This window comes from Leucopleurus acutus (assembly GCF_964270905.1).
Source record: "Leucopleurus acutus genome assembly, chromosome: 9".
Taxonomy (NCBI): domain Eukaryota; kingdom Metazoa; phylum Chordata; class Mammalia; order Artiodactyla; family Delphinidae; genus Leucopleurus; species Leucopleurus acutus.
The window spans coordinates 35,971,096-35,987,268 of NC_139144.1; the positions used below are offsets into that span (position 1 = coordinate 35,971,096).

General features: G+C 38.4%; 1 protein-coding gene across 1 annotated transcript in view; it reads right to left on the minus strand.

Moving 5' to 3' along the window:
* Window positions 1-1,037: 1,037 nt before the first annotated feature.
* Window positions 1,038-16,173, minus strand: part of ABCB5 (ATP binding cassette subfamily B member 5) — a gene marked incomplete at both ends in the record, with an annotated part of 111,721 nt that continues 96,585 nt past the window's right edge. The window contains 5 exon segments of the mRNA XM_082846228.1: window positions 1,038-1,235; window positions 2,896-3,042; window positions 8,443-8,616; window positions 10,388-10,585; window positions 13,774-13,930. Coding sequence (XP_082702354.1) covers window positions 1,038-1,235; window positions 2,896-3,042; window positions 8,443-8,616; window positions 10,388-10,585; window positions 13,774-13,930 — 874 coding nt within the window.

Below are 16,173 nucleotides of genomic sequence, written 5' to 3' on the forward strand. Positions count from 1 at the left end.
CAAATTACTTGATTGAATAATAATAGAGAAAGGCATTTAAAAATTTTCACCCGTAATAAACGTAGCTCTTATTTTAAGTAACTAAGTGTTCATACACGGGTAAGTTTGTGACTTATTCTGCCTAACAGAAAGCTTGGAATAATGGAATCTTCAGAATGGATCATGTAAGGCATTTCACTTACTGAAGTGGAAGATAACTACTTAATTCTGCCAGAAATTTTACAGTGTAATCCTAACCCCCTGACAAAGGAATATAATGGAATTTTGGGAAACAGTGGATATTCACTGAAAGAAGCATTGAGAGATATTATGAGAGAACGTCCTATGGTCTGGAGTGAAGGACTACCTCAAAGTACTCTAATTTGCTACAAAATTTGGGAAGTTCCAAATTAAAATCATTCTCCCTGCAATGCCACAGGCCCAACTACATCTTACTCTCTCTTTGCTAAAATCTTTTAATTTAGTTAACTGGGTAATTTTTCCCTCTGGGAATATATTCCCAATTTCATAGTGGAAGTTTAAAGGAAAATATTCACTTTGCAGCAAATTGCTTTATAAGCAAATGTGCTTTTTATAAAGTGAGGGATACAGGGATTATCTCACTTCAATGAATTTAGTAATTTTTGTTTCCTTTTAAAAATCTGAAGGGGGGCTTCCCTGGTGGCGCAGTTGTTGCGAGTCCGCCTGCCGAGGCAAGGGACACCGGTTCGTGCCCCGGTCCGGGAGGATCCCACATGCCGCGGAGCGGCTGGGTCCGTGAGCCATGGCCGCGGGGCCTGCGCGTCCGGAGACTGTGCTCCGCAGCGGGAGAGGCCACAACATTGAGAGGCCCGCGTACCGCAAAAAAAAAAAAAAAAAAAATCTGAAGGGAAGGTGGTGTGTAAACAGAACATGTCTGTACTTGAATAGCATGATTCTATTGATACATGCAGTAAAGGAGATCAAAGCATGCCAAATAATTATTAAGTAATTCCTAATTCCTACTAATTATTCTTTGCATTACACAAAGATCAAAATACGTGTTAACTCCAACAGCATCACTGCACTGACTGTGCATTTACTAATTTAAAATATATGTCTCGATTTCTCAGGAGCTCTTGATGAGTTCCTTGTTCCTTTATTTTTCCACTGTGCAGAACCACTATCAGATCTGCATTCTGTATCGTGGAGAGTCTGTGAGCCACAACTAGGCATGTCCTCCCCTTACTGGCCTTATCAAGGGCATGCTGAACCACCTGGAAGAGAGAAGGACCTGTGATTGCTACCTTGGGTTAAATGCTAATAAACTTGCGCAAGTCAAATTAATTAAGGTAATCTAATAACATTCATTGTGTATTTGCTTATCTCCAAGGAAACTACCCTACTTTGTGAAATACCCTACTCAATAGAAATCTAGAAAAAGTAATTATAGACACATTAAGTAATACTTTTAATTTGAAGAGCTTTCATGACAATGAATAAAAATTAGGTGGTTATTTGTGTGTAAGTAAGTGGTTCCAAAGTCAAAGCTGGAAAGTAGTATTTCCATACCCAAGTAGAATTGTCTAATTTACTTACTTCGTTTCTTCTCACAGTTTTATTTTTTTATTTGTTTGTGTTGGTTTTTTTTTCTTTTTTTTTAATATTTAGTTGTAAAACTGTCCTGGCTAAAACAGCATCTCAGCTACAATGAGGTTATAATGCTATATAAGAAGAAATGAGGGAATTCCCTGGCGGTCCAGTGGTTAGGACTCTGCACTTCCACTGCAGGGGGCATGGGTTCAGTCCCTGGTTGGGGAACTAAGATCCTGCATGCCATGAAGCACGGCCAAAAAACAAACAACAACAAAAAAGAAATGAAAGTGGAGGGTGAAAACCAATATTTGCTGATTATATAAAATATTCCAATGATGGATATTTCATTTAAATTCTTTCAGTAACTCTGTGAGGATTATTTTCATTTCCCTGATGAGTAAACCAAGATTTGAAAAGTCCAGGTCCCTGGACCTAGGCCACACTGCTAGTAACTGATGAATCCAGGATTACAGCCCAAATATGTCTGGTTCCAAAAGTCCCACTTTTTTCTTTCATAACACACTGTCTCCTTGGAAATAAAGAATGATAATCATCTACAAATAGCAATTGTGTGGTGATTAATCACATGGGATCTTAGGTCAGACACCATCTGTTAAAATTTAGGGAAGTTTCGTAACTTTTCTAAGCCTTAGTGTGCTGACCTGTAAAATGAGCATAAAATAAGCTAATTCATCAAGTTGTTGTGAGGATTGAGATAGTAGTATATAATAAGCACTTGATAAATATGAAAGATTATAATTCATTCAACCAACATTCATTTAACAAATAAGAACATGCTATATGCAAGAACTATTAGGGGACAAGGACATAGTAAAATTAAACATCTGAAGCACCTTACAGTGTAGGTTTATTGTTACATGTCTGTTCGCCCCCTTGTTTCCTTCTCAAACAGAGCTAATAGTCTACAGAAGGTAGAGTAGCAGGCTCCAACATTGCAGGGTAGATCACTCTTTTATATATGTAGATTGCCTTATTATTTTGTTTGGTATCATTAAAATAATAATAAAACAGGAAAGTAATTTTCATTGGGCTTTTTCCTTGAGTGGAGAAACATTTCAAGAATTGGGTCCCTTTTGATAATGAGACCAATTCAAATGAGAAAACCTTTCTAAAACATGAGATGCCCTGTGTCCCAACTCTCTCCCACCTCCCCACCAGCCTCTAACCTTTTTATAAAGGCCAAAACCTTAATTACAACTGGTGACCCTATGACTACAATTCTCTCCAGGCCTTTCTTCCCCAAACTGAGCTTCATTTCTTCCACAATACTCCACTCTCATACTTCATATTACATCCTGAGATGAAAGAAGAGGATGTTACCTTTTCACTCTCATTATTAAGGGCTGAAGTGGCCTCATCCAACAACAAAATTTTTGGTTTTCGGAGAAGAGCCCTTGCAATAGCTAGTCTTTGTTTGTGGCCACCAGAAAGCTGTGTTCCTTTCAGTCCAACTTGTGTGTTGTATTTCTATTACAGGAATGTGTAATTAAGAAAGCAAGGCTTGGTTATTTAAATTAACATGGCAACTGTGGGCGAGAGCCATCTAAATATTTCAAATTTTGCTACTCTCTAAAATTTGTGTCCCAACAAGTACTAAAATCTATTCTTGGGCTTTGTTGCTAATAAATGCTAAACCAGCAGTAAACACTACCATCTCATTTACATATCTAATCTGATCACAAACAGTAGACCTTTGCCATTGTGCTTCTACAAAGGAATTGTTCAAATTAAAGCATAAGAAAAAAATTATTAGGGAAAAAAAGTTCCCAGTAAGCACAAATCTTTCCCCATTAAGTTAAATTGTCTTCTGTTTTCAGATCAAAATGATTTAAAGTATCATTTTAAAGGAAATCATTGGGTTCCGTAACTTTGACTTTCACCAACCCTCTATGGGCACATCTCTCCAGATGCCATGATGCCCTTCTCAGAGGTCCAGGTATCATCCTAGCAGTAAGTTAGGCTGACATCTTGAGACAGTCCATTCACCTTTTCAGGCCATGATAGTGACATTTAGCACTTCACAATGTTTCTACACTCTCCTACATACTAATGACCCCTTTTTCAGTATTACCCTCCATGGAAGGGTAAAGGAAGTTTTTCACTTATCCTGAAGGCATCCTAAATCACAATGGATCAGCAAGCAGGCTCCCACTTGCTTTCTAGGTTGTCCTGTTAACTCTGCTTCCCTCCAAGGTTTCACACTGCTTTCTAGTAGTCCTTGCCAGTTGTCTGAGAAATACATGCCATTGGTACCCAGACAAGGATGTGTGGATGGATGAGCTCCACTGGGAAAGTGAGTCCAAGTGTACAGCCTTCTAAAGGTGGATCCTGTAGCAGCATTATAGAGAAGATGCAGCACATGACTGATGTGCTATTTATCTTAGTGCCCTGGAGAAGCCTGATTCAATTGCTTTCCCTCCATACCTGGCTGCCTTTAGGAGGTGCCTTTCCAGCAGAGTGGGTTTCCAGAGAGCCTATGATATAACTTTATAACAAATGTGTCTGCTTCATGTCAAAGTTCATTTTTCAACTTAAAATGCTCAGTTGCTTACTTTATATCAAACAATGGGTATCTGAATTACTAACGCCCAGTAAAAGCATCCTTTCTGAAGTGAATGCTCTACGAAGAAAACAGACTTTAGCTAGCTCCTCTGTGATTTTTATCTGGGACTGCTAGCACACTGGGTCTCTTCCTCCTAAAATGCATTTTATTAAAATTGGAATCATAGGGCAACAGATAATCAGGTAAAACTCTGTAGTTCATTTCCACACACTGCAAAGTTCCCATCTCATTAGAGAATTCAATCTTAAGCCAAAAATTGAGAGAGGATTGGGTGGGAATGATAATGGGCTTGTAGCTCTTTCTGCCAGTCCAGCTTAAATTGTATGTGGATTCCTCTATTATAGCTGAAGAAGATACAATACTAGCTTAGAAATCACTTTGCATCTCTTGGCCTTCTCTGGCTTGCAGGGAGATGTAAGTCTCAAGAATGAATTGGTTGAAAATACAGTTCAGATGTTTTTGCCCATCATTAAGCAGAACAGATTATAAATGTGACTATACACGTTGTCTCAATAGCAACCCCAAAACATTTTCAGACACTTAAACTGAAGGTTTTTGTTTGTTTTTAAAGAAGAACTATCGGATTTCATTCCTTCCTGTTTAAACTGAAAAGCTAAATTTTCTGGCAAACACTGGGATAGTGAGTGCCCTGAAATCACCTGTTTTATGAGACACTGAAGGGGCAATAGCTGTTCAATGTGAACCTGGGTCTAAATACCAGTTGGATCCTGGAGGGAACATCAGAAAGAGTCTAGTCCTAAACCAACTGCATTCTGGAGATCCCTGCAGGCCCTGGAAAGGAGTTTCAGTGTGGTTCCAGCGGGAGACATCATGTGGCTTGGCTGAGCGCTGCCACCCTGTGAAATTGCGGCCGCTAGGGGACATCTACACCTGCTGTGTTTCTCCGAGGATCCTCAAGACCAAGTCAGTGTTATGCCAACTCGTCTTCCAGGCTGATATTTCCAAATGCCTGCAGGTTATCTCCATGGCACATACCATAGATGTGTTACCCTTAGCATGCTCTGAGTTGATGCTCTGCTATTCACCCTCCTGCCTTGATCTGCCAGACAGGTCCATAATCCTTTATCTGAAACCCACAGGGCTATATTTGTTTAAGAAGTCTATTTTTTTTTTTTTTACTTTAGAAGAAAATATACTGTAAATTGTACATACTATATATATAATATGTGATATATATTATTTAACACCCCCAGAAAGGGCTGGGTAGCAACCAGTAATCAAATATATGAATATTTCTTTAGAAATATTTGACAATTCATTCTAAGTAGGACTAATAAAGATTTCATAAAGCCTCACATCATTTTGGCCACCCAACAAATTGACATCAAACACATGGTCTTTGTGCGTGGAGGGGAGAGGAGGGCATGGAGTTTAAGAACTTTTGGAAATTGGAGCTGGGGGAAAGAAAATGCGGACCTGAATTTCTCTCATCTAGACTGTTGTAATGTACCAGGACTTGCCCCTTTCATGCAGTGTATGCCATTGCCACAGAGACCACAGAGCCTCTTGAATGAGCAAACAAAAGGCTGAGCTGCAAATGCAATTATTTTCTTTAAAAATTTGATCATGTCAGTTCTCTGCCTAAAAATGTCTAGCGGTTTCCCATTTCCAAACGTAGCCTGGTAAATCAGAACCTTCGCATTTAGTCCATGTGCATATTTTGTTTGGCTTCTTCTTCTCAATTCCCCAGTTTATGCTTTATGCTCAGAATTTTAAATTTATTTTCCCCAAAATACCTAAAACCCTTTCACATATATGTGTTTCTTCATGAGCTTATTCTGCCTCCTAAGAATGGTGTTGTCCCCTCTCTGCCTAGTGAACTACTCATTCTTCAAAACCCAGTTCAAAGCAACATCCTCTGTGTGGTTTTCTCTGAGCTCCAGTGACACCATCGAGAACATGAAGGCCAAGATCGAGGATAAAGAAGGCATCCCCCCTGATCAGCAGAGGCTCATCTTTGCAGGCAAACAGCTGGAAGATGGCCGCACTCCTTCTGATTACAGCATCCAGAAAGAGTCGACCCTGCACCTGGTCCTCCGTCTGAGGGGTGGCTGTTAATTATTCAGTCTTGCATTCATAATGCCCAATGATGGCATCACTCTGCACTCTAGTCATTTGCCCCAATTTAAGATTAGAAGTTACCAGTTTTAGTAATAGCTGAACCTGTTCAAACCGTTAATAAAGGTGTTTTTGCATGGTTAAAAAAAAAAAAAAGGAGACTTCGTCATTCCTTCTTCTGTACTCTCACCATATGCTCTGTGTGTTTTTATTCCAGCAAGCTGCCCAGTGTATTATGTACTTTCTTGCTCACTTTCTACAGACAACCTTAAGGTAAGTCCTGACAATCCACTTTTATGACATCTTTTACATCCTTTTCCTTGTTTTACTTCACTTTATAATTATTAATTCAGGCCTTCATAACTTAACCCTGGAAATAGCTCCTAAGTGATCTCCCAAATTCCCTATCTTCTCTTCACTCCAAATGGTCATTTTCATTGCTGCTAGACTAGTAGTTCCACTGTCCTATTCCAGAATGATATTTTGGCACCAGATTTCTCTATGGTTGTATATATTTTAGGGGTAACAGTGATATGAAGGTAAACTAAAGTTAAAAACACTGAGAAAAAAGCTATTCTTTCTTTTGGAAATAACATCATCTTTATTCTCAAAGTTTATTGTAAAAAGGACACTGAATCTCTGCAGTATGTAGTTTTGGGTAAATCTGAGAAATAGTACAACGAAAAGAATGAAAGATAATAAGCAATTTAAGGACAAAAGTCAAATGGTACAAATATAAAATGGATAGCATTTTACCATGTATAAATTAAAGGAAAAAACCTATCAGGAGTATGTGGATAATAATCTGACCCTGAATCAATAACGCAATGAATGCCTTAGTAAAAACAGGGAAAGACATAGGGTCACAATATTGATAAAAATATGTTACTCCTTCTATTATAGGTAGTAATGAAGAAACTTACTGGAGTTAGGGAAATTGTATTAAAGGCCCATTTATAGTTAGAGGCATCAATTAGTGTGGACAGGAGATGGTGAGGGAAGATCTAGTAGTATAAAAGAAAGTATGGTGACCAGTATCCTCCCCCAAAGAACAGGGCACTAGATTAGTTGTTTGATATAATGCTTACTAAACTTTGGCATTTCCTTTTAAAGTGAGCTAGAAAATCACATTATAAAAGTTGTTTCCAATCAAAAGTAGGTATCTCTATTTTTATTTTATCTATGTGTATATGTAGGTTTAAACAGGTATTGCAAGAATTTTAAGCTGCAGTTACAGTGTCTCTATGCACTACTTCTGGATTTGTAATCAATGCTTGCTATGCTAAAGGCTTCTCTACAGTTAGCCAAGATTTTTAACTTTTCTGAGATTTTGTGTCAGCCATCACAGCCAATACAGAGAGGTCACAAAAATGGCAGGCATTTACTTAACATTTGAGTGGGAAAAGGAGGCCCTAAACAAGTCAATAAGCACCAGGGTAATTTTAGACTGCGATGAGTGCCCTGAAGACTATGTGATAGGCTATAAGGGCTGGTGGGGACTCTTTCAAATAAGGTGGCCAAGGAAGGCCTCTGCAAGAGTGACATCTGAAAGATCTTGAAAGTTAAGGAGCTGCCACTTCAAAGAGCCAGAGGAAGGGAGGCCCCAGCTGAAGAAATGGCAAATGGTAATGTCCTGTGGTAGGGAAGAACTTGGCCAACTGATGAGACAGAAAGAAGCCAGTGTTGCTGGAGCAGAGGGAGCACATGATGTGCAAGGCGCTGGAGAGGCAAGCAGGGCCAGATCATCGAAGGCCTTGCCAGCCACATAAGGAGTTTTGACTTCATTCTTCGTGCAAAGGGATGCCATTAGGAGGTTTTAAGCAGGGAGGGGTGTGATTTACTTTATGTTTTTAAAAGATCCTTCCAGTTGCTGTGAGGAAGAATTAGAAAGGGGCAAGACTGGAAGCAGGAAAATAGATTAAGAGGCTACTAAGGTTGTCCAGAGGGGGATGATGGTGGTGTAGACATGGCAGAGTATAAATGAATAGAAGGTGTAGAATCAAAATATGAAAATTAATTCTGTGACTATTAATACAGTTTGGTCTTGGAAAAAATAGTCACACAAAAATCTCAAATTTTGCTTTTTATATCTAACTTTACATTAGATGCTAGCAATAACTAAATTGTGTAATCCATGGAGCACATAAAAATAACCACTTAGGCCCAATAAAATACTTGGGCTTACTTGACAGCTTTGTAGTTCAAGATTTCAGAAATTTTCTTACCTCAGGGAGACTCTCAATAAAAGAGTGGATATTCGCTGCATTTGCTACTTCTTTTATCTCATTCAATGGCACGACACGGCTGTTATCACCATAGGCAATGTTCTCAGCAATGCTACAGTTGAATAGCACAGGCCACTGTACGTTCAATTCCTTTGCATCCACACCATCAAAGAGCTGCCAAAAGCAGAACGGAAAATGGTATGAGAAGATCCAACAACTGTATCATGTTACGGTTCACTGTATTCAAACATATACAAATCATAACAAGAAGGTTAGGAATTCAAGCTGTTTCATAGTATAATGTTATCCAAGGAAGGTTCATAAATCATATGTTGTATAGAAGCAGACAGCATGTAACTGACTAAAGTACCGACTCCTAAACTTACTTGACATTTCTAGGAATGGCTATATATTCTAGAGACCTGCTCAGAGTCTAGGATAAACGTCTGCTGCTCTGTACTGAAGTCAGATGAAAAAATACCAACCTCCACTGCAACAGGACCCCACTTTATTAAAGCCTGGTGAGAGAGTAGGTGCAGAATGATACAGTAGTCCACATGCAGAAATAAGTCATTTTGTACAAAGCCATGTTTATTCACATGGACGTATAACAAAATTCAAGTGACATTTGATGAGCATACCTATTATGTGATGGGGACTCTTCAGACACTGGGGAAACAGTAATAAACAAGACAAAGCTCTTACCCTCCTGTAGCTTATATTCTGGTGGAGAGAGGCAGGCAATAAGCACACAAACAACTCAATAACATCAGAAAAAGAAAGTGTCATGAAGACAAGATAATGGGATAGAGGGTGACTAAGGGTGTGGTGAGGATTTGGGAAGGGGGCGACGGGATGCATTATATTCTATCTAAGGAAGTAGCATTTAGACTGAGACATGAATGATGAGAAGACATTGGCAAAGAAGTTAGAGTAAGAACATTCGAAGCAGGGGAATAGCAAGAACAAAGGTCCACAGTGTGTTTAAAGGACATAAAGAAGCCAGTGAGACTGACACACAGCGCATAACGAGCTAGGAGGGATAGGAGAGGACTTTGGAAAGAGAGGCAGGGGCCAGATCATGAACGACCTTGATTTGATGGTATGGACTCTGGTTTATTGTAACTGTGGTGGGAACTCATTGGAAAGTTTAAAGGAGGGAGCGTGCTATGCTATGTGCTAATAGGTGAATGTCGCCTGATTTTCATACTCATTGTTAACTCATTTTTTTCTCTTGTAACGAGGCAGCCATTTTGGACTGTTCCATTTTTCAAAGAGTCTTTGAGACTCTGTGATGGGGAAAAGACTGTAAATTGCAGCAGAAGGATGACTCACATGACAATTTTTGACTTTTATGGACTTACGGTTTTTTGTGGCGGTAGGAGAAGGCAGAACAGGAAATTGTCTTTGTGTGTGTGTAATTTGGTGGTGGTTGTGGGGAGAGAATAATTGAAAATCTGAATACAAGTTAAAGGAGGGAGAGGTTGCATTTTTTTGAGATCAGGATGCAGAACTTAACAGAGCTGATTCAAAGAAGCTCTAATCATGTCTAAGGTTTTGAGAGTTGGGAGGTGGAGACGGCCAGAGTGAATAGCAGGAAGCCTGAACCAGGGAGGCAGAACAGAGTGACAAAAGAGCCCAGATGTTGATATTACACCCATCTTCCAACACCTGTATTCTAAGAGAATTCCATGGCTTATAAGATCAAAATTTCTGCTCTATAATGGTTGAAGAATCTTTGGAGCTTTGATCTTAGCCTCAAAGTCCTATCCATCATTTCTTTTATTGGTTTGCTTATCCTCTTAGTTAAGGCATAGAGTATTTTTTTTTTTTAACTACCGCACTGTTTGCCCTCCCCAAATCAGCGAGGATGCTTAAGCCCAAGGGAATGTTTAAGAATAGCCCCACTAACCCCCAGATAAGTTGTATTTGAATTCAGTCTTACCACTTGTCCTTTCACTGGGTCATAAAATCTCTGTAGAAGTTGGACAGAAGTGCTTCTCCCACAGCCACTGCTCCCAACAAATGCTACAGTCTTCCCTTTCTCAATGCTGAGGGATAAACTGTGAAGGATTAGAACATCTGGGCGGCATGGATAGAAGAAAGAGACTTTTCGGAACTCTATATTCCCTTCACATGTGTCCTGTGAAAGAAAGTTGGCAGTGTTTAGAGGATGACTTAGAAAGGCTGTAACAAATTATAGCACATTGGCTGAGTGCTTTCTGAAAATTGTGCATGTTTCCACAACCATTTTAATTTTATTATTTTTAAAATAAATTTATTTATTTTTGGCTGCATTGGGTCTTTGTTGCTGCGCACGGGCTTTCTCTAGTTGTGGCGAGTTGGGGCTGCTCTTCGTTGTGGTGTGCAGGCTTCTCATTGTGGTGGCTGTTCTTGTTGCGGGCCCTAGAGTGAGCGGGCTTCAGTAGTTGTGGTACATGGACTCAGCAGTTGTGGCTCGAGGGGGTCTAGAGCAGAGGCTCAGTAGTTGCTGCGCACGGGCTTAGTTGCTCCGTGGCATCTGGGATCTTCCCGGACCAGGGCTCGAACCCGTGTCTCCTGCATTGGCAGGCGGATTCTTAACCACTGTGCCACCAGGGAAGTCCAACCATTTTAATTTTAAACATTGTATTCCTTTCTATAGAGTTGCTGACTGCATATTTGTTTCTGTCACTTCTGTTGAGATTTTTATATCTGTAGTTCTTGTCTTCACTACGGGACTTCACCAAGTTCCTAAAATCACTAGTTTCCTTTGGCTTCAGTACCCAGTCACAGTGCAATCTGTAAATTAGCTGTTTGACCAGCTGCTCTAAATAAATACATTTTTTAAAAATTAGTTTGTGCTTTATAGACATTTATTGCTTAATTCAGCATAGCTGGGGTCCTCATCAACTGTACATATAAATGTGGTTTTTTTTGTTTGTTTTTTTGTGGTACGCGGGCCTCTCACTGTTGTGGCCTCTCCCGTTGCGAGGCACAGGCTCCGGACGTGCAGGCTCAGCGGCCATGGCTCACAGGCCCAGCCACTCTGCGGCATGTGGGATCTTCCCGGACCGGGGCATGAACCCGTGCCCCCTGCATCGGCAGGCGGACTCTCAACCACTGCGCCACCAGGGAAGCCCCTATAAATGTTATTTTTGTAGGTTGCACCGTGTTTTACAGTTAATATACATTATATTTTGAATTCAGATTTATGTTAATTGATCACTTTTTGTCAGTGACACTTGCCTAAAAGTTTATCTTTCTCTCTATGCTTCTTTCTCTTTAGTGGTTGGTAATTTGTAAACCAATACTTATGTACACCAGGGATGTTTATAAAAGACTTTCCAGAATGATCAGTAAATGACGATTAACTTTCCATTTATATATTTGGTTCATAAGATTTTAGCTTCTTTTGAACTTCATGTTTGCCCTCAATCAACTGCATTTTAAGTAGTCAGGTTTAATAGTCATACTCAGCATATTCCAAGCCCAGTATATAGGTAGGAGGCGGGGGTAGGTGGAGGGGAGGAGTACCAAAAACTGTTTGACAATGAAATTATTCTGTTGTCAAAGGAAAGAAATGTTAACATATGGTCAAGAGGTCTAGAATTAGAAAAAATATATCCTGGAAGGATATATGCCAAAATATTAAGTTATAGTAGTAGCTTATTTTAAGCTTATTCAATGCTTTTTGTTTTGCCCACTACAACACATGAATATTATTTGTGAAAAAAAAGTTTTTAAAATAACCTCAGGATACTGCAGAATAATGAGAGTGCAATTATTTCTGTGTATGCTCTGGTGCCTTTTGGAAAGGCATAGAGGGATGTTCTAAATTTCTAGACTTAATACGTTTAAAAATTTATTCCTACTATTTTAAACATTTTGTTATGGAATATTTCAAACTTCTATAAAAGTAGAGAGAATAATATGTAACGGACTGCTATACGCCTATCTCCCAGCTTCAATAACTATCAATATTTGCCAATTTTGTTTTACCAGACTTTAACTTTTTTAAAGCATAGGGACTGATATTTATATGTATTCATATATTAAATAAAATAAAGATTAAATAACAATTTTGTAGTCTTTATAAGGAACATTTCCACATTCTATGTCTTGTATACAGTTCTATGAGGACATTTATCAATGAGATGCTCAATCCCTCTATTGTAATGTTTAGAAAGAAATGAGTAGTAATATTATTAAATATCTAAATTCTAAGATTAAAAAAGTTTCCTACATACTTTACTTTCCAAAAGACAAGTATAAAATCTTATTTTGACAATAATGTATCTTAGAGTATTCTATTTTGAGAATTTCATGATCTTTTTGTTTCTAACAACCAGGATTCCTTTTAATAATTATGAAGTTCTAGTGATAATGTACTATTTTAAGCTATCGTACATATAAATCTACTGTTAAAATTCTAGAGGGAAATACTTTTAAATGAAAATTTTCTTTTAAGTATATACCTAATAGCTATTCTTTTAAATTTAAAATGTCTAGAAAAATTGAATATATGTTTAATGTATAAGACTACTATTGAGAGGCTTATTTTGAAATTATACAATCTTCCTATTGCTTCCCTTTTAATATTCACAGTTTTTTAGAGTTTGTGACTAAATATGTGCATGTGTTTTAATATTTAATAATTTAATAAATATAGTTCCCTTTTTCTCTCTTTTGTTTGCAGATATATTTCCCATGAAAAATGGCATCTGAACTTGCAGGGCACTATTTACTTTGCTTATGTTACCAGAGGAAAAAAATGAATAAATCCTAATGCAAATCTTTATCCCAGACTAAAACTTTTGCAGTCTAAGTAAAATGAAATATATAAATCAATCATTTGTTCCAGAATATTCTCATGGCATCAGGCAAATAAATAAACTAGAAACACATTTTTTTTTTTTTTTTTCCGGTACGCGGGCCTCTCACTGTTGTGGCCTCTCCCGTTGCGGAGCACAGGCTCTGGATGCGCAGGCTCAGTGGCCATGGCCCACGGGCCCAGCCGCTCCGCGGCATGTGGGATCTTCCCGGACCGGGGCACAAACCCATGTCCCCTGCATCGGCAGGCGGACTCTCAATCACTGCACCACCAGGGAAGCCCTAGAAGCACATATTTTTAAATATAAAGTCTGTACATTTTAGTAACAGAGGTGAAAATTTGATTAAGACCCCCTTTCTCCCTTTGTAGCCGTAACAATTATTTATACAAGCTTTTAATTCTTTATAGCACTCTCTTTTGCAGTTATCAGATAATGCCTTCATTTAAGTCTCTATTTAGAGAGCATGCATATAGACAATTAATAATAAGTGGACATTTAAAATCAGAGTTGTGCTTACGGGTTTTTTCCATTCTTGACTATAGCTGTCTATAGTTGGTTTCTTTTCCAACAAAGCAAACAGATGTGCAGCCCCAGATTTGGCTCTCGAATATTCAGGTGCCAAAACAAGTGTTTCTCCAATGGCCATAGCTCCATGTGCAATTGCAGTAAAAACTCTATCAAAATATAAAGCATTTGAATCTCAATTAGGTCTGTTTTCAAACAAGAGCTGTAAAAGCGAAGGAAAAATCAGGCACTGGAATATAATCTTTTGGCCCAGACAATACCATCAATGCTGAAGGCCTAACAATGATATCTCTTTTGTAATTTTCTACCACATAGTGATCATCCCTTACCTTGTACACCAAAATAACCTTTGGAGCTCAGGTAATCTTAAAAATTTCTTTTCCAATTAGAAAGATAGCTCAAAGGCTCTAACTAATGAATATAAAACTTCTTAGCCTCCTTGATATAAGGCTCATTTGCTTGGAGATTTAACAGAGAATTCAACTAACAATAGGAAGAATGTGTCACCAGTAGTGAGATCTGAATTTACACAGTAGATATGAATGTTTTTTTTTCTTTTTTTGCATATAATGTAGTTAGAACAGATAACTGATGTCAGATGATTGGTTATCTGTCTGAAGTGCTACATGATTTAAAGAGAGCAAAGCATGGAGATTGTACTTTGTTAAGGTCCTCAAAACAATATCTGACTAAAGTATACCTTAGCCAGGCTGGAAGAAGAGCTTTGATCTTTGGTCTGCTATAGATTATGATCTCAGTCTTAAAATATGTTAATTATAAAATGGTAAGTGTGCAAATGATGTTTGGAAGCACACAGATTGTTCACAGAAATGTGGCATATCATGTGGCCATGGTTAAATATTTTCCTCTCATTTCCTTTTTCATTTTAGCCATGAAAACATATTACTAGAATGAAAAATAATGCATCTCAGTGGCAGAGCTAAAGGTATAATTCCGTTTCACTGGCAATATTTAAACATTAGGCAGTAAAAAGACATCACAGAACCCAGTTGTTTGTTTGCTCTGCTGGATCACAGCAAGGTAAACACACTGGTCTCCTTGTGAATTTCTTCAGAGATGGGACCTACTAAGCGCTGGATTTTGATGCAATCTCTTCAGTGACACAGACCTCAGATCTTGAATCTTGTTGTCTTTACAAATGTCAAACACAGTATAAAATATACAACCAGTTTACTGGGATGTGAGACGCTAAAATTTTGTAGCCACTAGTTCTGTGATGTCAAGGCAGTTTTAGTACTAATATTTAATAAAATTATTTAGAGCTCAAAATGCCATTCAAAATACTAAATACTCAGCTATAAATATCAGAAGTGGTTATTGAATTTAGGTTACACATCAGAGTTTTTTTTTTAATGCAAGGAAAAAAAAACAGGCTGAATCAGACTCCAGCCTCAGTCTGATCCAAGAGTCAGCAGGTAAGATGGGAAGAGAATTGGATTATGAGTCAGGAGACCTGGATTCTAGTCCCACAGGGATGGAGGCTTCTCAGAACAACTAAGAAAATACCATTTTCCTCTGATTTGAGATGTGCCAAAATATCTACCTGTCGTAAAATTTGTGTCATTAAAAGTCAATTTAATCATTTGGCCTAAATGTACAAAGGCTAATGTCTTTGTTAGGTCTCCCATAAAATGAAATTTACTGAGAAGGGTAGAAGGGAGAACTTGTTTCTGTGAGAGGTAAATGATCCAAAGGATGCACAATAGAGGAAAAAGAAAAGTTTTAGTAGAGAAGGGAGAGTACCAGCTAAAAGCCCTGATGCTGTCTTTATTGTGTATATGTTGAGGGGAGGCTAAGTGGGATGGGGGTTGACGTTGATGAGGATTACATTGAGGAACCTAACTTTGTGGTGATGGGACTATCTGGGGGTTGAGTCAGGGACATTAATCTCCTTTATACTTTTTCCCCAGGTGGGTTCTTTATAAAGAGGCCAAAGCTGGTCTGCTATAGAATCTGTCCTAACCTAGTCTGGCCCAATTAGCTAGAGTGAACTAAGTTGCATTTCACTTCCACTTAGAAAGTATTTATTGCACAATAACCAGTGCTCTAACTCCATGAGAGAGTTAAACCAGATCCTTCAAATTGGTCCAACCTCCTGGAGGCATCTGAGCCAAGAGCTTACTCCAGAGAAATGTTCAGGCCGACTTCCCATGCCAATGTTGGTCTTGGGAATTTCACCCATTTGGGATATACAAAGAGGAATGATTTGCTATCATGATGAATGTTTTAAAGTCACTAATAACACATTTGTCAAAGTATTAACCTATCATAAATGCTTATATAGCCCCTTCATGCCCAAATAAGATTACAAGAAACATTCCACCGTTCAGAAATGATTTTCACGTTGAAACAATTCTTGAACCATAAATAT